This window comes from Sinocyclocheilus anshuiensis, unplaced genomic scaffold, assembly GCF_001515605.1.
Source record: "Sinocyclocheilus anshuiensis isolate Anshui unplaced genomic scaffold, SAMN03320099.WGS_v1.1 scaffold1114, whole genome shotgun sequence".
Classification (NCBI taxonomy): Eukaryota; Metazoa; Chordata; class Actinopteri; order Cypriniformes; family Cyprinidae; genus Sinocyclocheilus; species Sinocyclocheilus anshuiensis.
In genome coordinates this window covers 711,532-730,123 of record NW_015540838.1, presented here as the reverse complement: position 1 = coordinate 730,123, position 18,592 = coordinate 711,532, and the positions used below count along the sequence as shown (strand labels likewise).

General features: G+C 38.3%; 1 protein-coding gene across 2 annotated transcripts in view; it reads left to right on the top strand.

Annotated features, from left to right (window-relative positions):
- The window catches only part of LOC107687406 (polyhomeotic-like protein 2), a 63,277-nt gene that overhangs the window by 7,647 nt on the left and 37,038 nt on the right, over positions 1 to 18,592 (top strand). For both annotated transcript variants that reach the window (XM_016484727.1, XM_016484726.1), the window contains exons 2-5: positions 12,992 to 13,220; positions 13,957 to 14,100; positions 17,090 to 17,167; positions 17,403 to 17,564. In XM_016484727.1, the coding sequence (XP_016340213.1) occupies positions 13,056 to 13,220; positions 13,957 to 14,100; positions 17,090 to 17,167; positions 17,403 to 17,564 (549 nt within the window). In that variant the 5' untranslated portion in view covers positions 12,992 to 13,055. The remainder of the gene's footprint in view (positions 1 to 12,991; positions 13,221 to 13,956; positions 14,101 to 17,089; positions 17,168 to 17,402; positions 17,565 to 18,592) is intronic.

Sequence of the window (18,592 nt, the reverse complement as noted above, 5' to 3'; positions counted from 1 at the left end):
CCTTTCCACTATAAAGGACCTTGTGTGCAATGGAAAGTTTCCATGGATGCTAAATGTTCTTCATGGAACCATCAATGCCAATAAAGAACCTTTATTTTTTAAAGGTGGGTCATGCAAACTACAATTCCTCTAAAAACACTCGTGATAGCTGCCAGACAGAGAAACCACCCTCTGTCGGGCTCTTCATAATGATACCAAGGCGACTGGGGGTCATATTTCATGCTTTTTCAGTTCAACAACGATGTGGCCCTTGCAGACAAAGCCGGCAGTTTTATGGTGGATCTTAAGGAAATGAGGGCCACAAATCTCCTCTGCCTGGTTGTCACATAGAGGGAATGTGCTAATGTGGAGAATGATGGATACCAGAGAAGAGAGAGTTCTGGCAGGACAGAACAATGGCGTGTCAAGGTTAAGATAAATTTCTCACTTTGAACTGTTTTGCGGTAACTAGTTTGGTGTGCAACTCAAGGAGGAGAAGTTAATCTGAAGTACTGAAGAATTGCTCTGTTGAGTCATTGCATGTGTTTGAGATAGATGATGATAATAGAAGAGAATGTTACTGATTCACGCATGCTAGAGGTTCCATCTGTGCTCTCTATTTTTTCCAGCTCTCCACGTCTCTGATTTACGACAAGCATTGATGTATGCTCAACAGGGACATTGTTAAGCGAACATGTTTTCTCAAGGTCCTTCGCTGCAGTGAAATCTTTCTGAGTGATATACGCTCTTGTGCTACTGAGAACCATTGAATCTGACAGAATGAATTTCCAAAGTGTCAGATCTCGAGGTGACACCATGTCTGACATATCCATTAACTGTAGAAACTCCTATTTGCTTTACTGTTCACTCACACTTGGCCAAAGGTGTCAAAACTGACAGCAAGCATCCTGTGATGAAGCTAATATCCTGAGAGACTGTTAGTTTAACTAGATGAGTGGTGAGCATGAAATGCACATTTCAGATCTTATTTTAGATTAAAGGGGTCCTATTATGCTTTTTCACTTTTTCAACTTTAGTTAGTCAGTAATGTTGCTGTTTGAGCATAAAAAAGATCTGCAAAGTTACAAAGCTCAAAGTCGATTTCAAAAGGAGATATTTTATTTAACAGAAATTACTTTTCAAAAACTACAACGAACGACTCGTTTGGACTACAACGCATATTTTCTGGGATTTGTGATATCACAAATGCCGACGAATGGGACGAGACCTGGTTGAGCTGCACTAGAGAAAGCAATGAGTGTTACCACTATGTCGGAGACACGCTAGCTTTCCCAAGGCCACCTTAGAGTGGTTGCAATCATCTGGGTTTAAATCGCGCTCAAATTGATTTTGACGCAATATTTACACTGAAGCTCGCAGCAGGCGGCTATGGTAAGGGGCATGACATACCTCCCGACGAGGCGCCGAGTGGTGCCAATCACAGCACACACTGGCCCAGCTAACCAATCACAGCACACACTGGCCCAGGTAACCAATCACAGCACATTTCATATTTCGGAAGGCGGGCTTTCATTTGATACAGGAACTATTCAAGCCGTTCATTCCAGACTGGGGAGAGAGGTGTTGTAATAATATAAAATATGTGAAAAATAATGTGCTTTTCGAACAAGCTAGTATGAGAGCCTGTTCTAGTACACCCCCAAAACAAAATCAGGACTTTGTAAAAGAGCATAATAGGACCCCTTTAAATGTTTACAATACATGTGAGATCATTTTAATGGACTATTATAATAACACATATTACCACTGTGGTTTATCTATTCATAACATTATAAACAATCTAACAAAACAACATTACACACAATAAAAATACATTATACATTATAGGGATGTGCATCTCATGACTCAGGCCGATACGATACGCATCTCGATGCATAGCCAACGATACAATACATTAAAGATACATATGAAGCAGCAGTGTGATGCGATACGATTCACCCCTGTTACGATGCAGTGCGATCTGATTTTGATTCGATTCGATTCAACACAATGCGATTCGATGCAATATGACTACCCCTGGCCTAGATCAAGCTAGTCACTGTGGCAACTTATGCTGGGAAACTGACCTGGTCATAAGCAGGCTAACTGTCAGGCTAAGCTAAGTTCCTTTAACGCTGACCAATAGGAACCCAATGATATTAAAGTATTAAAATAACTAAATTAAAAGTTAAAATCACTGAATTAAGATTTTTTAATTTTTAATAAATAATAAAGAAAATGACTATTTTAACGGCTATAAGAAACACACATTAACTCATTTGAGCTTAGTAATTAGTACTGTACTAGTTTACATTTGATTTACCTATTATTACAATAGTCCCTTTAAAGTTACTGCTATCATAAAAATACACTTATATGTAGGTTTAAAATTCTACAAAAGACACATTTAATTTCCAACAACAAATATTTTATCAAAATGTATATTTTACTCAGAATTATTGCGCTTCTATTCGAATGCGCTCAGTCTGTTTAGCGCGCGTCAGCCTCGCCCACGCCTGACAGCAAAATGGATATGTTTGTATGACTTTCTGACATTTACAGATGAAGAATATAACTGTGACATGTTAGTTGAGGAAAACTAAGGAAAACACAATGTCTCAAATGCATTGAACAGCACAGATATTTTTGCTGTTTGCGATGGTGGATCGATTTGATCCAAGATCGACATTAAGGGCTGCTTAAGAATAAGCGTGCACAAATTAGTGAGATTGTGTGAACTTCATTTGTAATTTATGGAACCGCTTTAGCCCCAATTGATTTGTTAGGTTATTTCAGGTCAGGTTTTGTACTTTAATCCCCGCTTTTCCTCGGGTCTCCGTGGTGTTGTGATGCGTCACAATCACGCAGCAGCAATGATGAGAGAACGCGCTTGAGAAACAGTTTAGAGAGGAGAAATCAATCTACATATAAAATATTGGTCACTTTCTAAACAATAAAAGTATAGCGCATCCACTAGTAATTATATATAAATAAATCGGTTTTTACCGATGCAAATATGTTAGAAACGATGCGTCGCGATATAAGTGCCAACTTGTAGCCGATGCACACTTTTTAAACCGATGCATTGCATCGTTAACTTTTTATGCCGATGCACCGAGCGAATCGGGGAATCTTCCCATCCCTAATACATTAATAACATTATTTAACACATTGGTTATCATGAACTAACAATTAATAATTTTCACAGCATTTATTAATCTAGGTAATGTTTATTTACAAATATACTTTTGTTCATTGTTAATTCATGTACATTCACAATGCATGAACATAATTTTATATTTTTTATTTTACATTAACCAAGTCAATTATTATTAATATTAAAATATGTTACAATATATTAAACTATATTTACAATATATGTAACATTTTATTAAGTTAATTTTGTTTTAACATATAAAAAGAGATATTTGTATATTTTATATATATATTTTTTTATTTTGCATTAATAGTTAATTTATATTAACTAATATAAAATTTATTAGAATCACTAATATCTATCTATCTATACAGACACACACAGACTCATAGTCTCTCAATACGAGCTCATAAAAGCTGCATGCATAATACACATATACATATATACATATACATATATACATATACATATACATATACATATATACATATACATATACATATATATATAGCAAAATGCTGTTTAAAATACAAGTTTAGAATGTAACACTGCAAGACATGTGAATACACATATGTGCAGTACTCAGAACAGTGACTGACCATTAATCAATTCTCTTCAGTCAAGCTGTCAGTTTATGACATGACAAATGCATGACAAGACACACAACTGGTTTTAGCAGTTACTCAACATCTTTTGATGGCCAGGTTGCTGTGATCATAGCAGACTGGTTTAACCTGGCTATGGCTTGTCCAGACAGGCACAGATTGGGTGTCTCATCCATCTGCAGTCATTCACCCTGAGGGTTTTGCCCTGATTGTTTGATGTGGCCTCTGCATTGTACTGATAACCCATCTGAACACCTTGAAACTAACCTTGCCTTTTACAGCTCCGGCTCGCTCATGCTAATCCTATTTGTATCACTCAGCGCAGACTTCGCATCCTGGTAGCTACACAAAAAGCACTTTGGTCTTCAATGAGTGTAACTCAATTTGGTGTCTGACTGTGAGAGGGTTTTGCGAGAGGATACTCGGATGATGATGGCACTGGACATTCAGTTAGCTACAGAGCTGTGTGGTGTGGAGGTCTCTAATGCAGACTAGAGAGCAAATTAAGTGGAATAATGTGTAGTGTGTTGTGTTAGCCAGTTTAATAATGAGAAGAGAGGAGAGAGAGAGGAATAACTACAAAGAGAGGACAAGTCTCCCTTTTAAATTTTTTGAAAAATCACTCACTCTGCCTTTAAGGTAATGGAGAATGGACTGTATTAAGCTTTTATGCCCTTGAAAGATTCCACATCTAATGGAAGGTTAAGTGGGATCAAACAAATTCCACAAATGTATTCTCATGACTTCAGTATCTAGAATTATAATAGAAAATCTCACTGTAGTTCCATATGAAGTCTACTCAAAAAACAAACACAAAAAAAATGGCATTTTAGGCCCGTCTGAATGTGTTAGACACATTACAGCAGGTGTATTGTACTATAGAAGAGGATCTCTCCCATTTGGTTCAGTGGCCTCACTGTTGGTCTAGCTGTTCCTCTGCTGAGTAAAGGAAGTGGGGCCGGGTCTATTTTGATCAACAAGTGTCCTCCCAGCCCACAAGAAGAAAACCCCAGCTCATTTCCCCCCCGCAGCAGCCTTTGATGTGTGTTTGTTTAATGACTTTATTGGGTCCCAGTTATCTGTGATGGGAGGAGTTCTGGTTCAGAGGAGAGTCAGAGTTTGGATTCTTCTTGCTGCTAGTTGTATCCTGTCACAGGTTGTGGTGGAAGCTGTCAGACTATCTGAGTGAGTACAGTGCTACTGACTGGGTTTTGGCTTGTGAACTGTTTTTACAAAATTTTAAAGTTTGATTTTAGAGAGTTCCCTGCTAGTAATTTTATGCTCTACATACATGAGTTAATGAATTAGCTGCAGTTAAACCATTTGTGGAATGTTCTCAGCTAACAATTTTCTGCGCTTTTGTCTCCCATCTTTTTGCAGTGTCTCATGCATTTATACAGTATATTATATATTTAGTATATAGGATTTTATTATTATTATTATTTTATTTATTTTGTAAAAAAATTTGCATATAGGATAATTGGTTCTAAGGTGGTAGATTGAGATTGATTTTGCACTGAATAGGATTGCATATAATGTCATTGTACTTTTTGTATAATAATGACAAATAAAGATTCTGATTCTGATGACACAGCATTATAAAAACATGGCACTCAAGTTAAAATTTTTTAAAAATTAGACTTTAATCTGTTTCTCTGCCTCTGAAATTACCATCCTTTTCTGATGTCATGAAGGTTATCAAAAATATCAACCAATAATGTTGTTCTGTTTTTCAAAAGTTTTTTTTTTTTCAAAACCAAAAGTTCCACCTTACATTATTTAGTGAAAGTGAAAGTGACGTGACATGTGGCCAAGTATGGTGACCCATACTCGGAATTAGTGCTCTGCATTTACCCATCCAAAGTGCACACACACACAGCAGTGAACACACACAAACCGTGAACACACACCCGGAGCAGTGGGCAGCCATTTATGCTGCGGCACCCGGGGAGCAGTTGGGGGTTCGGTGCCTTGCTCAAGGGCACCTCAGTCGTGGTATTGAAGGTGGGAGAGAACGCTGTACATTCACTCCCCCCACCTACAATCCCTGCCGGTACGAGACTCAAACCCACAACCTTTGGGTTATGAGTCCAACTCTCTAACCATTAGGCCACGACTTTTATAATAATATTCTACCTTTATTGGAAATAGTTTGCATTATGAAAGTGTTGCAAGTGCCATTTCATGTTGTCTTTAAATGTTTAAAAAGCTTACCATCATAGTATTAATTTTCTATGGCATGTTTTAGATGTTATTAGCAGATGCTAGTAGCAGTAAATTTGAGGCTTTCATAATTTTTCAATTTTTTTTCCATTTTATTGCCACGTGTCTCGCATTTTTAAATTCTTTAGAAAAAATTCTTTTCTAATGTTATCATTTATAATATATATATATAAGGGTGAATTTTAGGGACATTGTAAAGACATTTCTGTCCTTTAACTGCAGGTGGTTCATTAACTCTATAACATATATAGAGTTATTTCTATAACAAACTAAAAAAATAACAATATAGCTGCAAGCAGTGCAATATACAATATGGTGCAGTGCAGAGCAGGAAGAGCAAAAACAGCAGAAAGTGAATGAACGTGAAAAACAGTCGTTTCAGAATTATAGGCGAAAATTAACTTGAATGAACAGAAGTTCAAATGAACACAGCATGAATAAAAATACATTTACTTCTAATACAAGAAGATTAACCTTGTTGCGCCACTGGGAAGATGGGAGTTCACAAAGATACTGAAGTTAAAAAGTTCAACTGAGAATCAATTCAAAATAATGAATTTGTACATAAATGCACTGCATGTCATATTTAATATATAATCAGTTTCAGATGAGATTAATCTTGAAAAGGCACAATGCCTGCAACAGAAGCAACTTCTGCATCATTTCTTACCACAGTACCTCTTGCGATCTGGGCATGTTTCACACTGAGTTTCAAACCCATGACATGAAACATTCAGGGTCCGTGGTGTAACACATTGAGCTAGTCGCTCATGCACATTTACCAGGCTGCTAAGGAGAGATTTCAGCGTCAGAATGAGCACACAAAAACATGACTTAGAATGTTAACCAGATTAGCATGCTAAGTTAACTTATTGCTAACATATCTTATGGTTAACCTGATAGCTGAAGAGCCACATTAGAAAGAATGGCAACCGGTTAGGATGTTAACCAATTAGTATGCTAAGCTAACTACCATAAGTCAACAAACACATCCACGGTCTACTTTGGAGAGGTATTTCTTGGGAATGGTAGCGAATATAAAAAATCTGTTCAGTCATTTCTGTGCGGCTCGGTCCAAAGATCATCTGATCTGATTTTTTACAAAACTGGACAAAATTTGTAGGAGGAGTACCGAAAAAACAGTTTTTCATTTATTTTAATATGGCAGACAAGCACATTAATGGAAAATGACCAATGAGATATTGTCAGAATCTGCATAACCCACAGAATGAAAGGATACACAAAATAAAATTTGGACAATGTTTTCAAATGTTTTAAGTGTTTTAGCAAAAATCGTTAAATCTCTGGAACAGTGGTGCTGTGTTCAAACTTCTCAGGTACTTCCCTAACAATTTTTTTTTGCAAATATGTCAAATGGTTCAAAAGATATTGCAATTTATGACAATTTTCAAACAGGCCATTCGTCTGATCCTGGCAAAATCGACATCCACAAATTTGGCATGACCCAAGGAATCCATAGAAGATTATTATTTTCTGATTAACTGTTCAAAAGTTATTTGCAAAAATAGCAATTTTTCGTATCTCATGATCCATAGGTGGCGCTGTTGCCAAATTAGGCATGTACCTTAGAACATGGTTGATTAAGTGTCCCAAGTTTCGTTTCGATTGATCAAAGCTTGGCCGAGATACTCTAAATACTAGATACTTTAGAGTTTAGACTCTAAACCAAATTTTGGTCAACTTTGTTAAGTATGAGACATCATAACTTTTGAACAAAGATGAATATCAAAAATCTGTTCAGTCAGTCAGAATGTAATAGAAGAGAGTCGCTCACTTGTAGATCTCAGGCTTCTGGAGGGGATGTAAATTCGTAAGAGTGAGTGGAAGTAGGAGGGTGCTGAGCCCGTGGCTGTTCTATATACAAGCATTAATGTCTTGAACTTGATGCAAGCCGCAACCAGTAGCCAGTGCAGGGAGATAAAGAGAGGTGTGACGTGGGCCCTTTTGGGTTTGTTGAAGAACGGTCATGCTGCTGCATTCTGAATCATTTGTAGATGCTTGATTGTGCATGATGGAAGTCCAGCCAGGAGAGAAATGCAGTAGTTCAGCCTAGAAGTGACAAGGGCCTGAACAAGAAGTTTTGCAGCATACTCCGTTAGGAAGGGCCTGATCTTTCTGTTGTTGTGCAATGCAAACCTGCATGATCGAGCGGTTTTTGCAATGTGCTCTTTGAAAGTCAGCTGGTCATCAAAGATTACACCAAGATTTCTGACCGAACTTGATCGAGTAATTGTTGATAAACCTAGCTGAATGGTGAAATTATGCTGTAGAGTCAGAGTGGCAGGGAAGACGAGAAGCTCAGTCTTTGCCAGGTTGAGCTGTAGGTGATTTATGTTTATGGTTTTATCCATGCCGAGATGTCCGGCAGCCTGAGATCTGTGCAGCTACTGTTGGATCATCTGGTTGAAATGAGAGATAGAGCTGTATCATCAGCATAGCAATGGTAGGAGAAACCATGTGCCTAGATGATGGGTCCCAGTGATGTAGTGTATATGGAGAAGAGAGGGGCTCCAATAACTGATGCCTGAGGAAACGCAGTGACCAGTTGATGTGCTTTGGATATCTCCCCTCCCCAGGCCACCCTGAAAGACCTACCTGTGAGATAGGATTCAAACCAGCGAAGTGGAATCCCTGTGATGTCCAGTGATGAGAGGGCAGACAGGAGGATCTGATGATTGACAGTGTCAAAAGCAGCAGATAGATCCAGCAGAATAAAAACTGATGATTTGGAATCAGCTTTCGCAATCAGCAAGGCTTCAGTGCCTGACAGTAATGCAGTCTCAGTTGAATGGCCACTTCTAAAACCTGACTGGTTAATGTCCAGTTGGTTATTCCGTGAAAGAAATAATGATACCTGGTTGAAAAGAACTCGTTCAAGTGTTTTCGCTATGAATGGAAGGAGAGAGACAGGTCTGTAGCTGTAACAAGTGAAATGTTTAATGTAGGTTTTTTTAAGCAGTGAGGTTAACCGAGCCTGCTTGAATGTGGTGGGAAAAATGCCTGTGAGAAGAGATCTGTTGATATGTGTGAGTACTGGTAAGAGTGTAGGAGAGATTTAATTGGAGAAGGTATGAGGGGATTGGTCTAGAGGGCAGGTTGTAGTATGGCTGGAGAGGAGAAGTTTAGATACTTCTGCCTCAGTGAGGGTACAGGAGGAGAAAAGAGTTTTAGTAGCGGATGTGGTTGGTTTGAGTTCCATTGTGCATGGAGCTGAGAACTGACTGCTAAGGGTTTTAGTTTTGTCTGTGAAGAATGTAGCAAGGTGGTGGAGGGAGACAGAGGAATTTAATGTTTTGAAGAGATTGCATGAGTCTGAAGCGCTGTTGATCTTGTTGTGGAAATAAGAAGATTTTGCAGTATGGACTTCAACAGAGAAAGATGAAAGACTGATATATAATCAGGTCCGACAGTTCTTTTGATTTGCGCCATTTTCTCTCTGCTGCCCTGAGTTTGGATCGATGTTCACAAACAACATCGGATAGCCAGGGGTTAGAAGGAGTAGCACACGCTGGCCTGGAGGAGAGAGGACATATACAGTGGGTACGGAAAGTATTCAGAAAAAATGTCAACAATTCTGTGTTTTTCTGTCAATATGGGGTGCTGTGTGTACATTAATGAGGAAAAAAATTAACAAATGATTTTAGCAAATGGCTGCAATATAACAAAGAGTGAAAAATTTAAGGGGGTCTGAATACTTTCCGTACCCACTGTATAGTCTAGACAAGAAGTTAAAGTGGAGCATGAAGTATCAGTTGCTGCATTTATATCCAGAGATGAGAAATGGGTGGGTGAGGGAAGAGAGCAAGACACTACAGAGGAAAGATGGGAGGCTGAAAGGGAGCGAAGGTTTCGCCTAAAAGTAACCAGTAGAGGGGTTGGTGGCACACTGGTAGTAAGATGTAGGCCTAGGTTAAATGTAATAAAGAAATGATTAAAGATGTGTAGGGGTTTTACCAAAATGTTGTTTGCAATACAATTGCATGTGTAAATTAAGTCAAGCTGGTTCTCTGATTTGTGAGTGCTTGTGGTGGTAAGCCGTTTGAAATCAAATGAAGCTTGGAGTAAGTGGAAGCCTGCAGTGTAAGGCTTCCCCAGATGGATGTTGAAGTCGCCAAAGACTACCAGTGGACTGCCATCCTCCGGGAATGAGGACAGAAGCCAATCCGACTCCTCTATAAAGGTGCCCAGTTGACCAGGAGGGCGATAAATTACTACAACATGGACAACATTTATAGGAGCTGTTACAGTAATAACATGAGATTCAAATGAGTTATTATTGCATAGGGGAGAGTGGGTTGAGCATTTCCAGTTGTTAGAAATGAGGAGACCAGTATCCCACCTGTCCCAACCTGACTGGGCGTGTGAGAGAAAGAGTTGTTAGAGAGAGCAGCAGGGGTTACTGAGTCTTCTGGACAAATCCAGGTCTCAGTCAAGCCCAAGATACTAAGAGTGGACTGAGAAGCAATTGCAGGAATGAAGTCTGTTTTGTTGACAACTGACTGACCATTCCAGAGACCCACAGAAAAAGAGAGAGGTGCGTGCAGTAGAAGAGATGCATGATAGGAGGACGCAGGTTAGCAAGATTGCGTTGCCGTCTGTGTTTGATGTTAGAGCATTGTTGAGAGACAACAGGAATGTATTGGAAACACATGATAGATGTGCAATAGAGAGGGCAAAAAGGAAAGTGTGTAACAAGGAAAATAAAAGATACTTAAGTGCCTTAAGTCACAGGTCTTTACCCGAGTCAGTCTTCACACGAGAAGGCTGAACATGAGGGCTGAACAGATAACAAATAAATACACAGCTTATCGACTCTTGAGTGAAAACAGCTGTGGACCTCTTCACAGTTAGCACAACAAAAGCCTAGCAGGTGAATGGCTCAAATCGAAACTACCGCGGGATAGTTCGCCACTTAAGTGCAGTAAATGAGCAATACAAATATCAAAAGCTTCTTCTTAGCTGACGGCTATTATTCTAATTACAAATAAGTGCAATCAAAATACAAATTATAATGAAAGAAGAAAAATAGAAATAGATTCACATGTTCAGAGCTACTGGCGTGGGCAAGTGGATCATAAATGAACTGAGGCCTGCAATTGTGAGAGGTGTTACAGTTAGGCAGTCAAGAGCCACAAAACGTCCAACAAACGGTGTAGCTGTCACTTTCAGTGAGAATTTAAAATAAGAGGATTTAATGGTGAAAAGGACCTGTCTGCACGGATTAAATCGTGATCCTGTCAGATGGAACTCATTGTAAGAGTGACATGGATTTTAATGCATGACGTTTAACACAGCAAACCACTAAAGTATACTGGAATCACGTGAGAGTCTGTGATTGATTTAGTGCTGGTCTCCCCTCAGGGTAGCAGAAAGCTTGGCTAATTGCAAGTAATCTGAATGAAACTGTTCGTAGCTTTGGAAGTAGCATGTGAAACCGCTGGTGGGTTTAATTATCATGCTCATTTTCCCTCTGTTTAAATTTTTATGTCCTTTGTCATCATTTAATGCTCACTTAAAGATAATCTGTTAAAACCATCAATTTAATAATACTGTTAAATGTAATCTTTAGCAAATCTCAACATTACAATATATGCCTAAATTCACCTGATTAGTTTATTTTAGTTTTTAGTGTTTTATTTTTAATACATTTAGACAAAATAGAATAGAAGTTAGCAGCCATATTTTGAAAATAATTAATGCCTTTTTCAGTATGACCAAAATTGTAATATCACACATTCCTTCAAAATTTGTAATTAAACTATTATGCTAATGATATAATTGGTGATGAAAAAAATGTATTACATTTGTAAAACAGAAGCATAAACTCAAATGTATGTGCAAAATTATTCATGTGTACACAAACACATCCAGGCCACTTTAACATAGCAGCAGAATAAGGTTTTTAGTTTTAAAGGGATAGTTCACCAAAAAATGAAAATTTTGTCATTAATTACTCACCCTCATGTCGTTCCAAACCTTTAAGACCTTTGTTCATCTTCGGAAAACAAATCAAGTAGAAGAACGTTTCAGTTGCGTTGCTGTCAATGGAGGGTCAGAAAGCTCTCGGATTTAATCAAAAATACCTTAATTTGTGTTATGAAGGTGAACGAAGGTCTTACAGGTTTGAAACGACATGAGGGTGAGTAATTAATGACAGAATTTTCATTTTTGGGTGAACTAACCCTTTAAGGCCCGTTCACACCAAAGACGATATCTATAACAGTAACTATAATGTTTATGGTGGCAGCATCATTGATATTTACTTTAGTCACTGTCGCTATGGTTATGTTATATTTGCGGCTATCACGAAAATTGAAAAGAGGAGTCACATCAGTTATTCGTTCATACAGCAGTGGCTTGAATATAAGTTGAATGAACAGGATAGTTTGAGAGTCACGCCCATTGGCGTAATTTTGGTTGGGACCGTGGTGCTTTTTATGGTATAATTTTTATTAGATTTTTTTTAGATATCTGCTTTATATATGCGTGATAATACCTAAGATTATTGTAACTCCATATTTAATATATTTAAGTACTTTTATGAGCAGCAGTGACTAAATTTACTTTGTCAAAAAGAAAAAAAATGCTGCCAAGTTCCGAGTCCCAAATGACTATACACTATGCACTTATACACTGTGTACTTATGCACTATGTACTCAACCATGTACAGTATGAATTACATAAGGTTGTCATTCATAATCTGAGTCTGATAGCCCCTCCCCCTTTGCTACGTAATTTAAGCTGTGACAGTTGAGTGCATGAAGTGTCCAACATTCCACACTTTATTTTTTCGGTTATTTAAGTGCATCATCCGGGTATTTAAAGTGCACTTTTTCTTTTTGAAATTTTCAGTGTGAACACACTACTCGCACTGTTTATACTACAAAATGTCATAGAATAGTGTATAAGTACATGATTTGGGACGCACCTAATGACATGTACTCACTGTCAGCAATGTAAAGAAAGACTTTCAATGATGGACATGTTGCTGCTCTGTCTTTCTCAGCTGGAGGGGAGTGTAAAGGATCGACAGTAACCGTGGATCGGGCACAGGCAGGCGGAGGCCCCCCATGGAGAAGGAGCAGGGCAGCGTGGCCTCCAGTGCCAGTGACACCACCCCTAGCACCACCTCAGCCTCCACCAGCAGCAACACTACAACAAACTCCTCCAGCAGACAGCAGGCTATGCCTCAGATATCAGTCTATGGAGGAATCACAGACAGACAGACCGTTCAGGTAGAGAAATAAATAGCCACAGTCAGTCAATTGCAAGTCCTTCACTGTGCCTCATATATTTGCATTATCCTCTGACACCATCTACAGGCCATGTGCAGCAAGTACTTCTAAAATTAATCAGCATGAGGGTCTCATTCACCATTAATGTGGTGATCTTTTTTTAGTCACGTGCATTTAGAGTTGTTTATTTAGTAACACAGTATTTTTAAATAAATATAAGTAGAATATAAGGTAGAAGTATTAGTAAGTTTTGTTTATCATATGCTTTTATCCAAATGATTAGCAAATGCAAATAATTTAACCATGAGTGATAGCTTTTAAAAGCAGTGGTTATATTATAATAATATATTAATATACTGTATATTATTAGTGGTTGACAGTCCAGTGATTGCCCTGAGGACAGTGTGTACAGATCATGTTAGGTGGGATACTATAGCTATGAAGGGAATGTAGTCATGCTGTCAGGCTGCTGTGATGAATGGCAGTGACCCCACATGCCATATCAGTGCACCCAGCAACCCTCTGTGTTTACAAAGGAATCACTCTGGTCTTCTTTCTGCATGGAATGTTATGTGCTGGTTGGTTATACATTATACAACACAAAATGTTTTGCTTTACACCTCTGTGGGGTGAAATACACCATGAATAATATATGCCCTGAAGGACTTAGTAGACTAGGAGAAGAATCATTTTCACATGTTCATTTAGTAATCCTATCCCATCTCATCTTACTCAGGTCATCCAGCAGGCCTTGAACAGGCAGCCCAGCACAGCGGCAGCTCAGTATCTACAGCAGATGTATGCAGCTCAACAACAACACCTCATGCTACAGACTGCAGCACTACAGCAACAGCACCTGAGCCTGGCTGCTGTGCAGCAGGTGGGCACACACGTCATAGACATATACAGTAGAATGCAAAAGCCATTAAAATGATTTGCTTTAGGCTGCACTTGAGCTGCAAGAACTCCTCACGTTTGTGTAAATCCTGATGATCATGTTCTCCAGCATGATGCACACAGCATCTTGAGCTTCAATAGAAGAACATCTGACCATCTGTACAATAAATTCATGTCAAAAATTTGATTAAAGAAAATAGAACTATAGAAATGGTGAATAGAAATAGTGCTAAGTGTCGTAAATGTTACTTAATCATTTTAGGCCATAAAGTTTCTTTTTCATACATATTTTCAGATTTAAATTAGATTTGGAATCAGACTTTTGGACCCCATACATCAACATATGCATCTGTTAAATGCTTGCTCAAGCTTACTGGCAATGCGTAATGCATGCTGGTACTTTATATTTACTCAAAAATGATTCTCTGATCTAACAAACTAATTCTTGTTCTAATATTTGATCAGCTCAGACAAGATTTTTCTTGTTTGTCTCTCCTTAAAGTGTTAAAGATGAAAGAAATAGTTTGTTCAGTGATTACTCAACATGCTAATGAAACAGAAGAAATGTGCATGCACAAGCATGCTCTTAATCAGGTAGTGCTTTACTGTATGTGAAAATAGTGAGGTAGTGGTTAAAATACAATATTGTGTGACGATAAAAGCAGATAAGGTCTAACGAAAATCACTCAGGGCTCTTTATGAATTGTGCAGTCAGTAACTCATGTACAGGGTCATTCATCTCTTTTGACAAGTATTGATGTGGGATTCTTTGCAATGCCCAGAGGCATGTTTTGCAACATTTAACAAAAATCTGCTCTGGCAGAGCCACATCCTATGGATATTTGAGAAAACCAAAGCGAACAAGCATTTCTTAACACCTAAGGAACAATTTGATTTATATTTTTGGCCAGCATGTCAAGTTTGTATTGTTTGTTCAGTGGATATTGCTGTGAATTAAATTAACAGGTGGAAATAAAGAGCTAAAGTCAGCTAAGCCATTGCTAATATCATACACATTTCATTAAATGTTTGAGACACAAACCAGTTATTACAACAAAACCTCTCAGAATTCATCAAATCCTTTCCCAGTATTGAGGTTTGTGCTTTTATTTTCACACCAAAATAATGTGACTTCCTGATGATGATGTCATTAAGAAACTAGTTAAAGGAATATTGCACAAGGATGAAAAGTGAGATTGAGAACACTGGAGTATACAAAGTATTACCAATCTGAACAATATTTCAAAGAAAGCATGTTTTGTTTAAAACATTTTGATTAAAGAAATGGGAAAAAACATATTTAATATTTCTTAATAAATTGCCAGTTATTTGTGTTAGTTAGTTAGTTAGTTAGTTAGATAGTTAGGTAGTTAGTTAGTTAGTTAGAAGTGCACATGGTAAAAATGGCAATAGCTATTCACTCAAACCAAAACTAGTGAAATGATTTAAAACTCACATCTATATTCAATTAATTTTCTTTTTAAAAAATGTTTATGTTTTCAATATCTGATGGACACATGAAACTGCACTGCTAAATATTAAAAATGGCTTAAAGGATTAGTTCACTTCCAGAATAAAAATGTCCTTTTTTAATTTACTCACCCCCATGTCATCCAAGATGTTTATGTCTTTCTTTTTTCAGTCACAAAGAAATCAAGGTTTTTGAGGAAAACATTCCAAGATTATTCTCCATAAAATGGACTTCAATGGGAACCAATGGGTTGAAGGTCCAAATTGCAGTTTCAGTGCAGCTACACGATCCCACGAAACGATTGGTCATTTTCTAAAAAAAAATACAAATTTATATACTTTTAACCACAAATGCACGTCTTGCACTAGCTCCGCGATGCGCGTCCGCGACTTCACGCATTTATATAATCACGGAAAGGTCACGCGCGGTTAGCTCTTCGTCTGTGTACTCCGGTTCAGAAAGGTAGGGTAGGGCGAAAAACTCCATGTCATTTTGTCCTCCGACTTTGAAATCGTCCGACATCGTTGTTTTACCTTGTTTTGTAAAGGGTATTTGACTTTCTTTGCACGTTCGCTTTGTAAACACTGGGTCGGTACTTCCGCCTACGTCACGCGTGACCTTTCCAACGTGACTATGTAATGCGTGAAGTTGAGCTAGCGCAAGACGAGCATTTGTGGTTAAACAACAAAAAAAAAAAAAATATATATATATATATTTTTTTTTAAGAAAACGGGCGATCGTTTCGCTGGATAAGACCCATTCCTCGGCTGGGATCGTGTAGAGCCCTTTGAAGCTGCACTGACACTGCAATTTGGACCTTCAACCCATTGGTTCCCATTGAAGTCAATTATATGGAGAAAAATCCTGGAATGTTTTCCTCAAAAACTTTAATTTCTTTTCCACTGAAGAAAGAAAGACATGAACATCTTGGATGACATGGAGGTGAGTAAATTATCATGAAATTTTTATTCTGGAAGTGAACCAATCCTTTAATACCTACACTAAAAAAAATGGTGGTGAGACAATTTTGACTCAGAAATTGCTAGTATATTTCATAAATAATAACAAAGAAATGGCAAGTGAAACATTGAATTAAACAAAAAATGTAGAAGTGGAAAAGACTTACATAGTAATTTCTGGTAAAACATACTTAAATTATCATTGTTTTATTAACAACATAAACTTAATTTGTTTGGAAGCAATTAACTAATAATGACCCTTTTAAAAATATTTTAGTTCACAAAATGGAAATCCCTTTTGGCGAGTAAAGTATGGTTGAATATATTGTGTGGTTGTAGAGTTGAGTGGCAGGCTGTTCACACTCTGCTGTGGGAATGAGGGATCTGTTTCCTGCCTCTCTCTCTCTCTCTTCCCTTCTCTCTTGCTCTGGTGCTGTTGTTATTGATTAATGAGTGCTGGGTTTGACTTGTGACCTGTCTCTGTGTCTTTCCTTCTTTTACCATCTCTCTCTCTTTCTCTGGCATTCATTCATTCCCCATAGGCTAGTATAGTGGCAGGAAGACAAAGCTGTAATCAGAATGGCACTACATCCCAGCAGACTGTGGCCTCCCAAACCACTGTAAGTATTATTAAACCTGACATTGATATCTCACTCAACAAGTCTCCAGTGCTACAGAAAAAATGGTAGTGGGCATTACTTACAGGCAACCGCTTTTTTACCTGGGAGGTTCCTTCATTTTTGGCTGATTGTGATAATTGTAATGTTTTGGTCAAGATTATGGTTAATTATTTTGACTACATAGATTTCAGAAAGTAAAAAGCATATGTTTTAAGACTTTTTCTTGTTGAAACAGATAAACCTTGCCACATCCCCTGCGGCAGCTCATTTGATCAGTCGAGCCCAGAGCGGGAGCTCCATTCCAGTCTGCATTTCCCAACAGGCCGTGCTGCTGGGAAACTCCTCCACACCCACACTCACCGCCAGCCAAGCACAGATGTATTTACGAGCTCAGATGGTAAATCCTCTTAACACACACACACACACACACAGGACACGATTACACACACACACACACACACACACACACAGGACACGATTACACACACACACACACACACACACACACAGGACACGATTACACACACACACACACACACACACACACAGGACACGATTACACACACACACACACACACACACACACAGGACACGATTACACACACACACACACACACACACACACAGGACACGATTACACACACACACACACACACACACACACAGGACACGATTACACACACACACACACACACACACACACAGGACACGATTACACACACACACACACACACACACACACAGGACACGATTACACACACACACACACACACACACACACAGGACACGATTACACACACACACACACACACACACACACAGGACACGATTACACACACACACACACACACACACACACAGGACACGATTACACACACACACACACACACACACACACAGGACACGATTACACACACACACACACACACACACACACAGGACACGATTACACACACACACACACACACACACACACAGGACACGATTACACACACACACACACACACACACACACAGGACACGATTACACACACACACACACACACACACACACAGGACACGATTACACACACACACACACACACACACACACAGGACACGCACACACACACACACACACACACACACACACACACACAACACAACCACATGTTGTACAAATGTGCTTTCTAAATAAAGACATACTAGACTTACATAGACTTCTATTGTTTTGTACATAATGCTTATTATAATGAGCACAGATTAAACACTCATTTTATTTTATGAAACATCATTTTATTTTAGTTTACTTTACTTTACTTGTCCTGGAGGATAATGTCACTAACAAACTAGTGAAAGGAATATTGTAAAGGATGTTAAAGGGGTCATATGATGTTGCTAAAAAGAACATTATTTTGTGTATTTGGTGTAATGAAATGTGTTTAT